Raw genomic sequence first — 18,721 nt, 5'->3', positions numbered from 1 at the left:
AGGTCAGTTTTGGGGCCGATTCACCCATTGCTCGTGCGACCAGAATCACGTAGAATTATTTAGTCAAGTTCTATTGGACCTTTATTGTATTTTTTCTTTTCGCAGGTTAACAGTTCATACATGCATTAGTGACCCATTACGTGTGATATATGGATCTTGCCAATATAATACTTGCTAATGGAATCGTTCGAGGCTTTCAATACATTAAAGTAAATTAAGTTATGCAAATCTGCAGAACCCCAGTTCAATTGCTTTTTTACAGAATTGCATTACTTGGTAACTATTTTATCCATTTATTACTTGTGCAGTTAGGAACGTGTAACTTAGCACATGTAAAAGTCTAATTATGGCAATCTGAATAGTTTGTAGCGTTATTTTACAAGGGTCAAAGGTAACTTTGAGATAAAATCGCTGCTTTCTCAGGCGTTCAAACTCCACGTGATAATTGCTAAACATTCGAAACCATGGTTTTCATGAAAAGTCAAATTGGCACCCTTGCAATGTCATTGTTTAATGAAAATGCATTAGCGAATATAGATCCTGGGTTACTAGATACAATTAACATTTAAACAAAAACTCTCATTCTATTTGGGTTCGAAACCGACTCCGGTACGCTCACGTCAATGTGTCACTGTCCTATGTTTAACAAAAAAAAGCGATCATAGCCTTACCTATGTGAATTATGGAATCACTCGTTACAGTGTCGGTACATAAGATCCAAGAGATGGACACAATCAGAGCAGCGAAAACTTCCATTTCCTTTAATCAGTCAGTTGGAGACAGCAGTCACATTCAATATCCGCTGCATAAAACATAACGTAAAAACAAAACCCTCCGATCCAAATTTTTTCCGACTAATTCAAACATCTATATTGAAACTATTGCTTTTTTGCTAGTGGTAGAAAATCCGTTTCTAGAACTTTACGGACATTAAAGAAAAATAGCCAACACAGCCTGTCCCTCAATTCCACTCTTCAAAAGATTGGTTGAAAGCACAAAGTGACAAGGTAAACTATAGCGAAAAGATGCGGGATTCAACAGGAACAGCTTCAGGTTACTTTCCCAGCCGCCGCTATTCATGGTGTTGCAAATAATCGTATTTCACCGTAAGTGGCAGTTACCGATTCAATGACTGTCAGTAGCATAAAATCCATGACAGCCAAAAAAAAAACGAAAGCGGAGAAGACAAAGCAGTGAAATAGTACAATCTTCAACTGCAGAGCCTCTGCAGAGACCTTTCGTCTGTTTCTTGCGTTGTACTCTGGTTTCAGCTAATGTTTCCTGATAGGCAGCAGAGGTGCAAACCACCGCTATCTCCTGAAATAATTGTATTGGAACAAAGCTTTAAAAGCGGTCAAAACATGAGACACCAGATAAATCGGGTCCACACAGCCACTAGCGGCAATAACTGGGAATACGTTCAATTTGCGTAAGTAGCAAAATTGACGTTATGCAGCATTCTCCGGAATAGGACATGCAGAAATATCTTGTGTTCATCGAAAACTCGTCACGGATTGTTAGCAACATTCAAAGCGGGCACGCTAGAAATCCAAAACGATCCATGCGCTTGTGAGCTGCTAATCCCTTGAAGTCTTTGAGACTAACACGGTTTGATGTGTCCTCGTACTTGGATGAGTTGCAGTTCTCAATGAAAAAAACTAATGAGAGTGAAAAGAATGATAGGGAGAACTATCGTAATCCCGTCGTCAGGAGGACGCAGCCTATAAAAAACAAACAGCGACCTTAATAACTAATGGGCATTTTTGTGTTGCATTAAACTAATGGGAATGGGACCAATCTGCTATTTAGTGCTCGTTTCCCATGACGTCATTGGAAAGCACTGCTTAAGTAGCTGTCAGCTAATTCACTCAATAGTCATGTATATGGAGCTGGCAGGTGAGGAAGATAATTCCAGGAGTAGATAGGTCCAATAACTCAGGAGAGAGAAGAATATCGAATTTAGCAGGCGAATGTTTTCTTTTGGCAACAACACAGAAAAACAAGGAAGCTCTCCTTGTATAGCATCAAGATGTTAACAGCAACTTTGTTTCCATTTCTGGCAGTGCACAATGACCAGCAGGTGTCTGTCCACTCATACCATCTAGGAACTGCTTTAAATCTGACCGAATTTATTTCACAGACAGCCTTTTAAAAAATAAATCAAAGATTCCTCGTCATTTATCCTTGGCTCTATATTTCCTATACATTGCTAAAACATTTTTATATTGTCACTTGTTTAGTTCCAGTTGTAGGAAACTCACACCCACATGTTGGCTTCTCTATTTACACTGCTAACTTCAACTTCCTTATAGTGGTCGCAGACTTAAACTCACAAAAGAAGTGGGGTCTCGGATTCTGCTGTTCAGTTAAGAGTCGGATTTAGAAGTCTAAGTATGTAACCCAATGCATAGCAATCACTCTATGCTTTGCACTAAAAAACACCAATGTAAAACATATTGAGAAATTCAAGAGAACAGCAAAGATCCATTGTTCAGGGCAACATCACAGTTGAAAAGAGTAAGAGATTAAGTGCTTCTTAAAAGTCTAAAAATAGTAGCAAGTGGGAACGACCAAGTAAAGGAATTCCAGAGTTCTTAGGTCATAGAAAAGAATTAATTAGAGTAGGAGAAGAGTGACTACAACAACATAAGGAGGAGAAGGAACAGTTAATAACATGCTTGTAATATAGAATGAACTAAAGGGGACATTTTAGAGAAGTACTGATCATAATTATTTTTTGCAAAATACCAAAATAGAAGAAAAGTGGAGAGAAGTTTGGAAGCTAGATCATAAGCTTGAAAAAGAAAAGTTCCAACTTGCTCAAATATTCATAATATTGGTTTCAGAATACAATACCTGGTATAAGTGAGAAGCAGCAGTTTGAAAATGGTGTAACTTCCTGCCCTGTTTACACTAATGGCCCAGCTTCCACCATCTCGATCCTGAGAAGTTCCTTCCTGTTTCAGACAAGGGATCATCTGTAATATGCAAAGTGACATGTTATGACATATATAAGAATCCAATTGCAATCCCAAAGAACAATTGGGCAGAATATGCCCTGCTGATGGTCTGTCCATTTATACTAGTATTGAATCACCGAACCCATTAGTGTGCTCACCGGGATCTCCAACTCCATCTGGGGGCTCCAAATGTTGGTCAGATTAGCAGAGAAAATGCCTGATTTCCGTCCCTCTGCAACTGACAATCCGCCTCAAGAGTAACAGTTTGCTGCCTGCAACTTAGCAGCATCATGTAAATAAGGCCCTGGACCTCAAAGTGGCTTGGACCACTTGGCAATAACAGTGTACAGTCACATCAATCCACTAACTGCTCATGATAGGTGCCTAAGATTAAAATTGTCCTGAATGTTATGATATTAAGTTACTTTGTCTCAAATCTATGTAATAGTTCAGTGATAGCAGAGAATGTTCCCTTTTTATATGCATAGTTCACTAACAATGCCCTGGATTTTGCTATAACAGTGACGGGAGTTTATTAGCACTTGGTGTTATTGCAAGGTAAATCTGGCAGCTACTTCTCATGTCTGCAACTGCACAGTTAAATGCGAAGATCTAGAAGTTTCTGTCAGAGGCATCCTGTTTTTTCACAGGGTGCGCTGTTGCAGTCCTCAACAACAGACTCAGCAATGAAATCCCTGTAGGTATACCTGAACTTGGGATGCTTACCTATTTAGCCCACACTAAAGATGGTTGAAAATATTAGGGCTGGTGCATTTAAGAATAAGTGAGTTTTTACAAGTTTGGAAGTGATAATTACTTATGAACTGTCTATCTATCGCTGAAAATTTAGTTTACAAGAGTGGAGCCTTTTTCCTTCAGAAAAAAAAATAATGTTGCAGATTTTTTTAAAAATTACATTTTTTTACTTTTTTTCTGTTTGTCTTGCTTATCTTTTTTCCTTAGTTTCATCTGTATTTTCCAATCTTTATTTTGCTTTCTCTTACATCATTTAAATCTAATTTATATTTCCTGCTTTATATTTCCTGGCTTGGATCCCATGTGTCTCAGGGAGAATACTTCAATCTGATTCTTTGTCGAATCTCACTATTGCTTGCTTTGTTTATAGACATCGCAGATCCCCTGTAGAGGGCACCATGCTGGAAAAGACAGCAGATTAATGGAATTTTCCCCTGACTACCGTGAAACAAAAAGCATAAGTTGGCAGTAAACTGAACCAGTGAAAGCCGTTCCTTTGCTGGTAAGAAGGAAATCCCGTCTATAACCATCAGGACTAAATCAAAATAACAGATAGATTTTCTGGGGTTACACCAATACAAATCTGTGTAGCCATTTTCTACACTTTAAAATTATATAGCAGTGTCTTCCTTCTGAAATATACCAGGAAAAGATCACTAAAGAAGTTACAGTTATGAAGTAACTTGAAATTGCCCCTTTCATGTCAATTACCATATATTAATAATTTGCTTAAACCTGACAATTATAGCCTTAAAATGACCTATCCCTTATGTTGCTACAATAAGCCATAAAATGCCTCTTTACCATTTTACATTTTGTTACAGTTTTATGTTGGTTAGCAGCTGAGAAGCCCTTAGTTTAAGTCAGGATTTCAAAGACAAAGGCCAACTTGAAAAATAAATCGTTAGCTTATGGCATTTCAAGCTAGATTTTCTAACCATTGACTACAAGTGAGCAGAAATCTATCCTACTTCTTAATATCCTGAAGCATATATGATTTTCCTAGCAACTTCTGTGTTAATCTAATGTATGTTTGTTTGCTTTGGTTTTCCCTAATGTATGTGATTTCACTGGAGAGGGTGCAGAGGAGATTCACCAGAATGTTGCCTGGGATGAAACATTTAAGTTATGAAGAGAGGTTGGATAGACTTGGGTTGTTTTCATTGGAGCAGAGAAGACTGAAGGGCGACCTGATCGAGGTGTACAAGATTATGAGGGGCATGAACAGGGTGGATAGGGAGCTGCTGATCCCCTTAGATGAAAGGTCAGTCACAAGAAGACATAAATTCAAGGTGAGGGGCAGGAGGTTTAGGGGAGATGCGAGGAAAAACTTTTTTACCCAGAGGGTGGTGGCGGTCTGGAATGCACTGCCTGGGAGGGTGGTGGAGGAGGGTTGCCTCACATCCTTTAAAAAGTACCTGGATGAGCACTTGGCACATCATAACATTCAAGGCTATGGGCCAAGTGCTCGAAAATAGGAATAGGTAGGTAGGTAGGTCAGGTGTTTCTCACGTGTCGGTGCGGACTCGATGGGCCATATGGCCTCTTCTGCACTGTGATTCTGTAGTCATTTAATAAAGCAGTATATGGATTAGTGAAGTTTGATCCCTATCAGTATGGTGTGCATCTTTTTCTTGCTGTGTGCGAGAGAGAAAACAGTGCGGGGCGAATCTAGTTCTGAGTGTACATATGTTTTGTCCGATAATCTCATTGTGAGTATTATCAGACTTCCAATTCAGGAAGGAAAAGGAAATAATTTGGGGACTCCAACCATAATGAACTGGCAGTTGTCTGCTGTTAGGCGAATAATGATAACTTGCCCGGTACTGATCATAAAAAATTAACACCAAACCAAAGGAGGAAAATGAGTTGTAGTGAACAAATCTTGGTCAAAGATATGGATTTTATGGCTGTCAGTGATGGGACAACAGTAGGAATTAAAGCATATGATTTCAAATTTCAAAATATAAAGATTTCCAGGGCTAGAATTTTCATGTCAGCGTGCAGGGGTGCGCCCAACACGCCGACATATAAAATGACGTGAGATGACGTTGGGCATCCCAAAGTCATAGCGCGTCATTTAGATTTTTCATTTGATGGGCGCACGCCAGGGGCGGCTGCGTGCCCACTGAACTGTCAAAGGCCTATTAAGGGTATTAGGGAAATAATTTAGATAATTAACAGTACTGCCCGTCCAACCTTAAGGTTGGCGGGCAGGTAAAGAGCCCAAGCGGCCTTCACGTTTTTCAGAAAACTTCATCAATGGGCGGGGTGAGGTTTCCTGAAGGTTTAATAAAATCAATAAATAAATTTTGGTAAATTGACAAACATGTCCCAACATGAGGTGACATGTGTAAATAAATTTTCTCTCTCTTTGTTAAAAGATTTCAATATGTGCTTAATCTCCCTGAGGCAGCTCCGTACCTCAGGGAGATTTCTGCGGCTGTTTCATGTGCATGTGCAAAAAAGTGCAGGCCCCAACTCTCCTTCCTCCACCCTCCCGCACAGGTAGTGCTACCGGCTGTGTGTCACACCGGGCAGGCCTTAATAGGCTGCCTATGTAAAATGGCGGTGCGCAGCCAATCGCGGGCAGCAATTGGCTCCACGCCCGCTCTTGCCGAGGGTATGCTTCTGGCCCTAGAGATTACAGGGACAAGCAAGATCCCGAAAGAAGTTAAACACAAAAACAAGGATTTTAAATTTGTGACATTAGGAGACCTGGAATCAATGTGTACAAAGTGATGGCTAACGGAGCTTGGGCTGGGACAGGACATTAGCAGCTGAGTTTTTGAACTGAACTTTATGAAGGGTGGAGAGATGGAGTTCAGCCAAGTGAGTTTTGAAATAGCCAAGCCTGGAGGTAACAAAGACAAGGATGATGTTCAGATAGACTTGAGGCGGGGGAAGAAGCAGGCAATTTACAGATGATGTGTCAGAAAAAGAAGCCATTATTGGAGAAGCTCTGGCTGCAATTAATTAGGTAAGGAATGGAATCAAGAGAGAGATTCATACCGAGCTGGACAATGGGGCACTGGTTTTGAAGGAGGATGGCATGTTGAAATGTGCCAAAGGCTACAGAATGATCCAGGAGGGTGAGGAAAGATAATGCTCATCCTCATAGTTACAAGGATTTAATTCATGACTTTGGATTAGTCCATTTTGGTGCAGTAGGAGGAGCAGAAGCCTGAATGGAAGGATCCAGACTGAGTATTATGGGAGAGATGGTTTTCCATGTTCCTGCCTCCTCTCTTGTGCAAGGCAGTGGCAAGCCCTATCACTGTGCCATCTGCCTTTGATGTCCCTGCTCCAACAGGTATCTGTCTCCTTGCGGAACCTGGCACCGCTAATTGGATGCTGAGCTCACCTCCGGCCCAATTAGAGCATTAATGTTTGAAAATTACATCATGTGAGCGACACAGAGGCGGCACAGGGAAATTATTGGGTTCCCCACCTGGAATTGAAAATCAAGCCTGCTGCCAAAGTAACACCTCCATACTTTAGGTTTCACAAATATAATAAAATCTACCTTGCATTAGGATTTGAAGATGGAATATATATTTCTGCCTATGAAGGCATTTAAAAATAAAATACAGAATTTACAACTTGAAAACACTTGTAACTATACAATATTGTTTACAATTTAGTAAAAATATTAAGACAACAAAATCATTAACATTTGCATATTAAAAGAATAACTTATGGATCATAATTTCAATACAATGTGATTTTCAAAAATTTGTTTGCCTAATCAGGCATAAACCTGAAACCACTGTTCACAGGAGTGTGTGTAATATGCAATATTCCCTGATTATTTTTGTTGTTAGTATGCATGCATGGTCATTGTAAGGGGCCAACTTATGCGCAGCCTGCATGGGACTTTTGGGTTGCTGCAGGAGCACTAGTTATATGCCATACAAGCACAAGTAAAACTTCAAATGAATTGAAACACTAAAGTTAATATACTGATAAAATCTGTTTCCAAATTCTACTCGTTTGTCATGATGAGTCTTTGCAGATAATTCTGTTTTTTGTTATATTTCAAATGATAAAACTGTACAGGGTAACAATACAAGAATTACATACCCAAAGGAATAGATCAAGGATTTACACTAGTAATACCCAAAGGTAAATACAATAATGTGGGAAATGTCAAAGTTAATGGTTAACATTTATGAATTTTCCTCAGATGTAATTTATATAAGATGGTTTCCCGCTCTTGTAAGTTCTAAAGCAATCTAAAGCCTAATGGAATTTTCACCTCATGCATTATGAATGAGGGGAAAGTTAAGGAAACTGACAGCAGTTCCTCAAGACTCCATTCTTGGTAGAATTTTGGTTGACTGTAGTCTACTTATAATTTAGGCATTTTACAACATAAAATTACAACTCAGAAGTATATCTATTCACAACTGTTCTGTTGCACTAGTCTCCATCCTTTACCAATATGTTTCAGAACTGTGGAAGGGTCATGAGGACTCGAAACGTCAACTCTTTTCTTCTCTGCCGATGCTGCCAGACCTGCTGAGTTTTTCCAGGTAATTCTGTTTTTGTTTTGGATTTCCAGCATCCGCAGTTTTTTGTTTTTATCTTTTTGTTTCATTAATTGGTTACATAGACCAGAACTATGCTTTTACATGCTCAGTTCAGATTTATGTCTTTTGTAAAACTATAGACTTCCATCATATTAAACGGCCTACGCCTATGTTGAAACTGAGCATTCACATTGACCATTGGCTATGGCTCAAGAATTTTATTGGTAGTTATTTGGTTTTGATATTCAAAACAGATGAAGAATCATAACCATGGCCAGTTTACTCAAAATTAGTAATTTTCTGTTCTTTTAAATGTCAGTGATTAGCCAAATCATTTGCATTAATCACTACAATTAGCTTCACATTTCTGAGACAATTAAATTAAAGGCCATGAAAACTTTTTCCCCGGCTTAATGTTACTTCTCCATCGAGACACAAGGTGGAGCACTGACCTCTGGGGAAATAGGTTTCACCATTCATTTCTTAAAACTTAGAAAGCAATTATAAAAGGAGACGTGGGATAGATCCCCTTAAAAATGGAGTTTTCAGCTTTATCACCATGTCTCCTCTGGAAAAACACTGGCCACCATTTTAATTGTTCCAGCCACTTGCTGATTCCACCTATATATTTTCTGGTTTCTTGACAGACCCAGTGGATTCCATCTCCATCCACAGTTTTGTATTATTTGCAAACTTGGCCTGTCAATGTTGAATTTCTACATTCATGTCACTGAGCACTAGTGAGAATGAGGACCTGGAAGTGGAACTAGCTGCATTTGCGACACATTGCAGGAAGTTTCTCAGAGTTTGTTGAAGACCCTACAGTCTATGATAGCCCAGGAAATCGCTTCAGCACCAAAATGCCAAGAGGAGCTTCTAAGGACTTAATAGTTTCTAGAGTGGCAGCTACCATTACATCAATTGGTGCTTTGAAAGAATATATTTTTATAGGGGCCAGAATTTTACCAACCCTTTGGAGACAGGTTGGGAGGTGGGTGGGGATGCAATATTACAAGAGGGGGAAATGGCAGTGGCTTGGCCACCCTCTGGCCAGAGACAAGCATCCAGTTACGAGAATTAATTGGTCCTTTGACGGCCATTTTACCAGGCTACCAGGATTTTATGAGCCTCGAAATGGGCTCTCACTACATGGGGAGACTACCAACTACATTGAAGGGGCCTCCCAACAGCTTCCTGTTGGGAGAGGAGCAGTTTTCTTTTCCAGAGGCTCCATGGCCCACAGAGGGGCACCACGGGCAATGGCCACTCCCATGGCCCCGCACAGCTACTTGAGGGGCTCATCCTTGCTATCACAGGGACCTGCTTGACTGACCCCAGCACATCAAAACATTACCAACTCTTTGAGTGTGCCTCAACATGGAAGCTTTCTCTCCTTTTCCATGTAGCATCAGCAGCAGCCATCTTGAGATTGCAGAATTACTAAGGCTGAAGAACTGCCAGCCCTCTGATTGGACTGGCTGCTCAGAAATTCAGGCCATTGTCCCTAATTGGGCAACAGTCCTGGAGGTGGACTCTTAATTGGCCGCCGCCGGTAAAATTGTGCTTCACGATCTCAGCGTTAGCCCACACAGACTCAGGACCTGCATTTAGTCCTAGCGGCAAGAACCGCTGTGTGCCGCTAAAATTCTGGCCACAGCTTCCAAGAGCTCATACTTTGCCTGTGATTCAAGTAGTCACATAAGAGTATGTGTAGGATGGGGTGGAATATGGAAACATGAATTGACATGGGGCGAAAAACAAACCCAGAGGAAGGAAAAGAACAATAGACCAATGAACTTAGGGAAGGAAAGGGGAACGGGAAAGGTGACTGTTATAATAGGGTTGAAGGGAGAGAAGAGTGTCAGCTTGAAGTGAGGAAGAAGGACAGGAGTACTAGGTTGAAGTGAGAGGAATAATGTAACATCATGAACTGAATGATTGAAAGGTGGGAGAGAGAGAGCACCTCTGTGAACTGAGTTGGATGTTGCTGGGAATGAACTGTGAAATATTCTGTAGAACATAAAGGCCTAGAAATTGGTTTTTGCCTAATTTCGGGCACAAACCCAATAGCCACCCAGTTGGCACACTAACAAATTAATACATTAGTAGAACAGTGAACACAACGTAAAATCAATAAATGAATTGACCATCAGGCATTGCAGAGTGTCAGAAGCACCTGATACTGATGTAACTATGATGTAATGACAAGTGATTAAGTAAGAGAGATCTGGAGGGAGGAGAAGTCCAACCTCATACCGAGTTCCTAAGATGTACATAGAGCTGTAAATAAATAATAATGGTTTTAACAAACTACAGTCTTGAGTAGCTTACTTAGGGAAAATAAACAAACCCTAAAGAACCCCATCTAGACACCAAACACTTGACGAATCATGGTGGCAGCCAACAGTGAGTAAAATACCTAGAAAAACTTTAAGAAAATATCACAGACCTGACAAGTCTATAGATCCTTGGAAGAAGTGTGAATGGAATGGATTGAATACTCAGCAAAAAAGTTGGAACATCGCAGGTGCAGCAGATGCAAGCTGAGACACAGACTTGGTGTCTGGATGGCAGTGAGCACAGACCAGAATCAACAAGCAACACCAATGAAGCAACAAGTCCAGAGCTTGGTGCCAGTACAGAATCCACACTGCCACTCCCAGAACTTTTCCAAAGCACTGAGGCTCACAACAAGCTCAGCATTTGGACAATTAGAGAGATGTTTTCCAGTTATAGAACTGCTCCTGGTTTTCTCAATAAGGAACAAAAAGATTAGGTCAGTACATTACTCAATGCAGTTGTAGCTATTGCCAATGACATAATAACAAGACGGAATCAATGAGACTTCAAGCTCTAAATATGATGAACTCCAGACATTTGATTTGTATTTCAGCATTTGCAAAAAATTAAATTATAGTACAGGCAAAATTTAACAAGCAAAAACCAAGATTAAGTGAAAGCAAGGATTCATTCATCAATAATCTATACAGACTGGCAGAGAATAGCAACTACAATATATTGAGGGATGAAATGATATTTGATCGCACAGTAGTTGGGATTCTACATGAAGCTCTATCAGATCTCTTACAAAGAGGAGATCTAACTCTAATTAAGGCAGTACAAATTGTGATGCAAACTGAATTCATAAAGCAAAATAAAGTATTTGTTGGCCGGGAAAGTGAGGTCCCTTGGGAGTCTATGAGTGAGACCGTTCAATATGTATGTCATAAGAGGGAAAGCGCACCAAAACAGAAGCCCACAAAAATGGAGAAAGTACTCCAACCACCACCCTGAAATGCTATTAGTGTGGCAGGAAAATCCTGCACAAGCAGGAAGAATGGCCAGCAGGGGGAGCAGAATACCAAAACTATGGGAAGTTAGGACATTTTGAATTCCTCTGCCAATCTAAAACACAGCCTGCAAAAAGAAAGAAAAATTCTTAAGGCCAAACCACATGTAAGAAGTGGAAGAACCAGGGAAAAAGGAAATAACTTGCCTAGGAAAAGTATATGAAACAAAATATAAATATTGGAGCATTAAACTTGAAGTGGATGGACACCCCACAGTGTTTATATTGGTTGTGGGGCAGGTGTTTCAGTCTTACCTGATGAAGTAAATTGGTTTAAGCACATAACACTACAGTAATCATCCATCCAGTTACAAGGTCCAGGTGGGACTACACCGAAAGTCATAGGACAACATCTGGCAAAATTTAAATACGAGGGTAGTAAAATCAGTGAATCTCAATATCGTACAAACGAAGAACCATCATTATTAAGCAAGAAGACATACTTGCAATTGAAATTTATCTATAAAGTTGATGAAGTTGCTGATGAACAGTACAGTAGCACATTCAGGAATGAATTTCCAAGATTATTTACAGGCTTGGGAAAACTGAAGACCAATACCACGTTACCTTAAGAACTGATGCTAAACCAATTTTCCACTTCACACTAAGGAAGGTCCCTCACCCACTCTTGGACAAAGTCAAGGGTGAAGTTGAGCACATGCTGGAGCAGGGGGTTATCTTTCCAGTTCTGACAAAGTGCTGTTCTGGAATGGTTACGGTCCCAAAGCCAAAGAGCTCAATTAAAATCTGTGTAGACTAGACTCAAAAAATCAGTGGAATGGCATCAGTGGCTGAAACCCTCACGACACTCACTAAACGTAGTTTATTCTCCAAAGTAGATGTAAACAGTGGATTTTGGCAGTTGCCTCTGGACAAAGAATACAGACTGCTGACCGCTTTTAAAATGTAATTTGGTTGTTATTGCTTTAATAGATTACCACTTGGAATTGTGTCTGGTCCAGAAATTTTCCAGAGAATCATGCCTGAGACACTAGAAGGCATGGAAAAAGTAACATGCTATATGGATGACATATTTGTACAGGGCTCCACAAAGGAAAAGCATGACTGTGGAGCGAGAGCAGTACTAAAAGTTCTATAGGATGCAGGTTTGACTTTGAACAAGAAATCTGAAATTGCAAAACTTAGACTAAATTTTTAGGGAACATCATGCAAGCCTCAGGAATAACAGCCAACCCACAAAAAACAAAGGTGATTAGAGAGTTTCTGCAACCCAGGAATATTCCTAAGAATGGTCAACCAAAGTAGGTAAGTTCCTACCGAATTTGGCAGAAACCAATAAGCCGTTGAGACAGTTGTTGAGAAGAGGTCAACAGTAGTGCTGGAATGTGGACCTGCAAAATGCTTTTGAGATGATCAAAAATCTTCAAATTTCCCCTGAGATTTTAGTGTGCTCCAATCTAGAACTGTAAACCATAGTGGTAGCAGATGCATCAACTAGGTCTAGGTATAGTTTCAATCCAAGTACAAAGAGACAATAAATGTAAACTTGTTTGTTATGTCTCAAAATCACTCACAGGCAGAGAAACAAAATATGCTCCAACTGACAAGGAAGCATTGACAGCAACATGGGCATGTAAGGAGTTCTCAGAATATGTAATGGGACTGGAGTTTAAAATTGAAACAAATATACGCCATTCGTGACTCTTAGGAGCATAAAGGAGATTGTGAAGATGCTATCTAGAATTCAGTGCTTCAAACTGAGAACAATGAGGAATGATTCAGTAACTGAGTATATTCAAGGGAAGTACCAGACACACTATCAAGGATACCAGTTGAAAGAACCAAATTGGAAGATTTGAATTTCATTGAGGAGGTGGAAGCATATGCATCATTTATTATCAAACACCTACAGGCTACTGCAAAGAAGCTGCAGCAGATAAAACAAGAACAGCAAGATAACAAATGTACCCAAATAAAGGAATACTGTCTGGAAGGATGGCAAGACTATATCCTAACAGCCCAGTACTATGGCAGAACAGAGAAAGCACCTCACAATCATTGATGATCTCCTGGTTTTTAATGGTAAAATAATCATTCCAAGAACACCTTGGCTTGATATTCTCCAAAAAAAAAAACTCATTGATGTCACTTGCAAAATGTAGAGAGAGAGAGCCAAGCAATCAGTCTGGTGGCCAGGCATTACTTGTTCTATTGAAGAACTAATTTCAGATGGGCTTATGTGTGCAATGACCAGCCAAGAGCAAAGAGAAAACTGTCACCCTCCATTTTTCTATCAAGGCTGTGGGAGAGTCTGGGAATGGATTTATTTGATTTTAAAAGCAAGATATTCCTTATTGTCATTAATTACTCCTCCAGATGGATTGAAGTGAGCAGACTGCAGAGCATCACAGTGGAAGCAGTCATTCACTCACTGAAGTGAATCTATGCTACACATGGCATCCTAGACATTCTAGAGTCAGACAATGGTCCATAAATTGCTAATGAATTATTCCACAACTTTGCAAAGGAACATGGAATCATTCATGTGACTAGCTTATCTCAGTATTCTCAAGTGAATGGAGCAGCTGAGAGAGATGTTTGAACCATAAAAATCTTGATGAAGAAGAATGAAGACCTCAACTTAGTCCTTCTTAGTTATCGAACGTCACAGCCAGAAAATGGGTTGTCACCATCAAAGTAGTTAATGGGAAGATAACTGAGAACACAACTTCTAGCTCTGCACCAGAAACTAAAACCAACTATCACCTCAAATGACCATGAGAGAGTTAAAAAATGCGAGGAGGAACAGAAACACAAACAAGCTCGTAACTTCAACTTCAGGCGTTGAGCACAAGACTTATCAGTGCTGCAGCTCAGGGAGAGAGCATGGTTATGAGACTAACAGAAAGAAGGGATATAATAGAAAGAGCTCCACAACTGGGATCTTACAGGATTGAGATGGACCAGGGAAATATAAGGAGAAACCGTAGTGCCTTAATATCCTTGGATAGAAAGCCAATAGAAACTTGGGCTCACTATTCAGATCCAGACGAAGATAAGGAACAAGAAACAAGACAAATATCTACAGCTAGCCAGGGAGAAGAACATTCATATAGAACAGAGAGAATGCAGAATGTCCTCAACATCAAAGAAATCGGAACAAGATGAGGGAGATTGGTCAAGACACCTCAAACAGCTATAACCACAGCTCAACAGTAGCTCTAAGATACTTTTCCCCCCTTTCATTTCAGGTTCCACTGTTCTCGCACCTCTCTGAAACTAAGATTCTTCCAAATATAAAATCTTTCATGTCTCTATCTTGTCATTGCTTTCAGGTCAACAAATATAATACCCCCTTTCAGTTTACCTATGGAACTCCTGCAAAATGCAAACGTTTTTCTTCGTACCTCTGACTCCCTTTTGATATTTAAACAAACTCTCAACTTATCTAAAAATGCAAATGTTAGATCTAGCCAATTTACTTGTACCTCAAACCTAACACTTCTATCCTTTTCATGTTTCAGCCTCCCCAGACAACTTGTCCCCTATTAATTTCTGCCCAGCTTAATTAAATCATACACACAGACTTTTCCACAGAATAACACAACATACCCCAAAAATATTTTTAAGAATCCATTTCTCACAAAAGCCATCTGTCCTTGTAGGCTTATAAATACAATGCTTGTGGGATGAATGCTGCACACATTCTCCATTGATTGAATCTGGTATGGAGTCAATGTGTGGGGAATTAAAAGCTTCTGGAACAATTGTTTTGTCACTCTTACTCATCTATCTCCTTAAACTGCACACAGATTGTCCTCTTTCATTTCCCTTTCCTAATTAGGGAGCCTGTGGTATAACCTCACTAATTTAACAATCCTTATTCTGTCTTTGATCTTGGGCCAGATCAACTCCTTCTGAACCTCTGGTTTGTGTCTATCAAGTTTGATAGGTGCATATCCATTCACCAGATCAGGCAGCAGAAGACATTCTGTGAATCACAACGGTTTATTGTTAAACTATAGTTCAGTACAAAAAAAAAGAAACAGGTACTCTTCCCTTCTAGATCCTTTTCTTGTTCTGAAACTAACTCACTACTGGGGAGAAACCCAGCTCTTAAATGTAGGTTTCAATGATCATCACCTGCTCTCAATTCAGCCTGAAGCTTGTCCTGGTTTGCTTTTAAAGGGTCCTGCATTTTTAACATTATCACATTAGATAGCATGTATATCCTCCTTCACAAATATTGCTATGGCAAGTTTCCTTCCTGGTTTACTGCTCCTAAAAATATCATTCCCCCATCCATAAAGCTATTTCCCATGCTCAACCAGTTTGTAGCCATGCTTCTGTTAAATGCTACCTAATCCATATCCTCCTGGTTTTTAACTGGAATTTCCCCCGGTTGTTTTACCCAACCCGAGCATTGTAATACATGCATTTTATCTCTTTGTTCTCATATGTTTAAAGTTACCATTCTGCCCTTGATATTTTAGGCTAAGCTAGCACCATATTTCTTTGTAGAATCACTATGTCATCCTCTACAAGGAGAGGAAGACCGTTTGATATTGAACCTTGGATATTCTGATCCTCCAATCCGTTTATTTCATAAGTACGCATTGCATTGTGCTAAGTTTTGTATTTTGTATAATAGTGTCATTTTTTTCTCGCTCCTGTTCTTGCTCTTTCTGATTGCTTTTATGCTTCATGACCCCTTTCTTTTCCTGGCTCAGATGACTTTCCCTCCCTATTTATTCACATACCAATTAATTTGCTCTCTTCCTGCTCTTTTGTAGCTGATCCATGCAGATTTACATAAATTTTATAGGATTACATAGGATTTATGGCACAGAGATAGACTATTAGGCCCAGCCACTCCATGCTGGTGTTTATGCCCTACTTGAAGTTCCTCCCATCTTTCCTCATATAAGTCTATCATCATAAACCTCTAAACCCTTCTCTTTCAGATGCTTGTCTAGCTTCCCCTTAAATGCATCTACCTCTCATTTTCCCCAGAACTGATGCCAATGTTGCAGCACCACTGTGAGTCCGTGGATAATCAATAACAGGGTCCCTCTTGGCAGTGGAAATCCCATGGGAGATGGGTGCATAGAAATCTTGCCTCCTTGGACTACCCCCAGTGGGGTGAAAATTTTGGGCAGAAAGTTACACATAGCTGCAGTTGAACAACACAATAATGTATTATATATTCTCTGGTATTACACAACTGCAGTAACAATAACAATTATCTAGCAGTTATTGTCTAACTGGGGGAGGTGGTGACATAGTGGTATATTAATAACCCAGAGACCCAATGTTCAAATCCCACCACGGCAGATAGTGGAATTTGAATTCAATTAAAACTCTGGAATTACAAGTCTAATGATGACCATGAAACCATTGTTGGTTGACATAAAAACCTATCTGGTTCACTAATGTCCTCTAGGGAAGGAAATCTGCTGTCCTTACCTGGTCTGGCCTACATATGACTCTAGATCCACAGCAATGTGGTTGACTCTAAAATGCCCTCTGAACAAGTTCAATTAGGGATGGGCAATAAATGCTGGCCTAGCCAGCAATGTCCACATCCCATGAACAAATTAAAAACATAACATAGTGAGCAGTGCCAAGAAAGATCCATTGCTGTTTTCGAAGGCAGAGAATTCAAACAGCCTAAAATCAATTTGTTCTGATAATCTCATCAGGTATTCATTTTCCTATTAAATTGAACAGTTTTCATGCCTGTGTAAATAAATGGCATTCTATGTACTAAATAATTGTTCGATAACCCAGCTTCTAAATCCTCCATTCCCATTGAATGTCACCACCCATTTGAAGAAATCAAATATGGACACAGTTGTTATGTTTTATTACTGGTACTGCTGATAACTTTTCAAAGATTAATCAATACACACATAGTCGTGGAGGTGATTGAACATTGCAGCTTCTGTTTTATTTTACTTCAGCAACTGAACTAACAAAATAAAATGGAATCTGCGATCCCATAATGCACTGGCTTGCAAAGTATGGCAAGCTAAACAAGACATACAGTACAAAAACATTCCTCCCCCCTTTTTGGAAATACCAGTTAAACAAGACATTTTCTGAACTAGGGAAAAAGGGTAGAATGCCTCTATTCCTGGCTGAACCCTGGGGATTATCCTGCCTCCCCCCCAAAAAAACACATGGGTTTGCCTTAACTGTAACTCAGACACTCAGGAGGTCTTCTCTTCTGGTGTGGGTTATGGCAGATTTCTGGCTTTCACAGAGCAATGTTCATTGGAGACTGATGACAACTTAGGACTTGCAGCAGAATCTGAGGTTGTGTCTAATGCAGGTGAAGATGAGGTGATTTCAACTTCAGTTGAGCTAGACTGAAGAGGTGTGACTGGAGTCGGCACTCCTTAATTTGGAGATGGCTCACTTGAAGTGGTGAAATCAGGGTCTTCCATAAGAGGTGTAGCCTTAGATGGTGCTTGACTTGGCAACAGTTGATCAATATGTCTCTGCTAGGTGAGATCATTCGCAGTTTGGACTGTGTACAAAACAGGTCCTGCCTGAGCAATCACATTAGCAGGAACTCTTTTAGCTCCGGTAGCATAATTATGAGCTAGAATTTCTGAAGCCTGAACAAAAAATTCTTGGCTTTGATCTTTGTGTTCTTCTCTTCACTTGGTCATGCTGTTGATCTTACACAACTTGTCATGCTTTTGTTGGCTTCAGCAGCTCAAAACAAGTGAGCAGTTGCCATCTCAGTAGTAAGAATGCTGGAGATGCTTTAGTCGTAGCATGTGGCATGTTCCGGTATGTCAGCAGAAGTGTGTCCAGACACTTTTGAATGGAGGAACATCCTTGTGCCAAACTTAAAGCTTGTTTCATGGTTTGAAAAAATCTCTTAGCTAACCCATTGGTAGACGGGTGGTATGGTGCTGAGGTGATGTGATGAATTCCGTTTCTTCTCAAAAAATTCTCAAACTCTTGCGAGACAAACTGAGGTCCATTGCCAGCCACAAATTGTTCTGGTAATCCGTAACGACTGAACATTTCTCTTAGCCTTTGAATTGTACTTTCAGCTGTAGCAGAGGACATTACTGAAACTTCTGGCCAATTGGAGTGAGCATCCACAACCACCATGTTCCTTCAAATGGTCCAGCAAAATCAACATG

At 40.0% G+C, this 18,721-nt stretch overlaps 1 protein-coding gene across 1 annotated transcript in view; it reads right to left on the bottom strand.

Annotated features, from left to right (window-relative positions):
- Nucleotides 1–1,632, bottom strand: part of LOC121281438 (glutamate receptor ionotropic, delta-2-like) — a 448,441-nt gene extending 446,809 nt beyond the window's left edge. Inside the window, exon 1 of the mRNA XM_041194383.1 lies at nucleotides 672–1,632. Coding sequence (XP_041050317.1) covers nucleotides 672–756 — 85 coding nt within the window. The 5' untranslated portion in view covers nucleotides 757–1,632. The remainder of the gene's footprint in view (nucleotides 1–671) is intronic.
- Nucleotides 1,633–18,721: the final 17,089 nt, after the last annotated feature.

The sequence above is a fragment of the Carcharodon carcharias genome, chromosome 8 (assembly GCF_017639515.1).
Source record: "Carcharodon carcharias isolate sCarCar2 chromosome 8, sCarCar2.pri, whole genome shotgun sequence".
NCBI lineage: Eukaryota > Metazoa > Chordata > Chondrichthyes > Lamniformes > Lamnidae > Carcharodon > Carcharodon carcharias.
The sequence above is the reverse complement of the archived record's forward strand: the minus strand, read 5'-3'. Positions and strand labels throughout refer to the sequence as shown.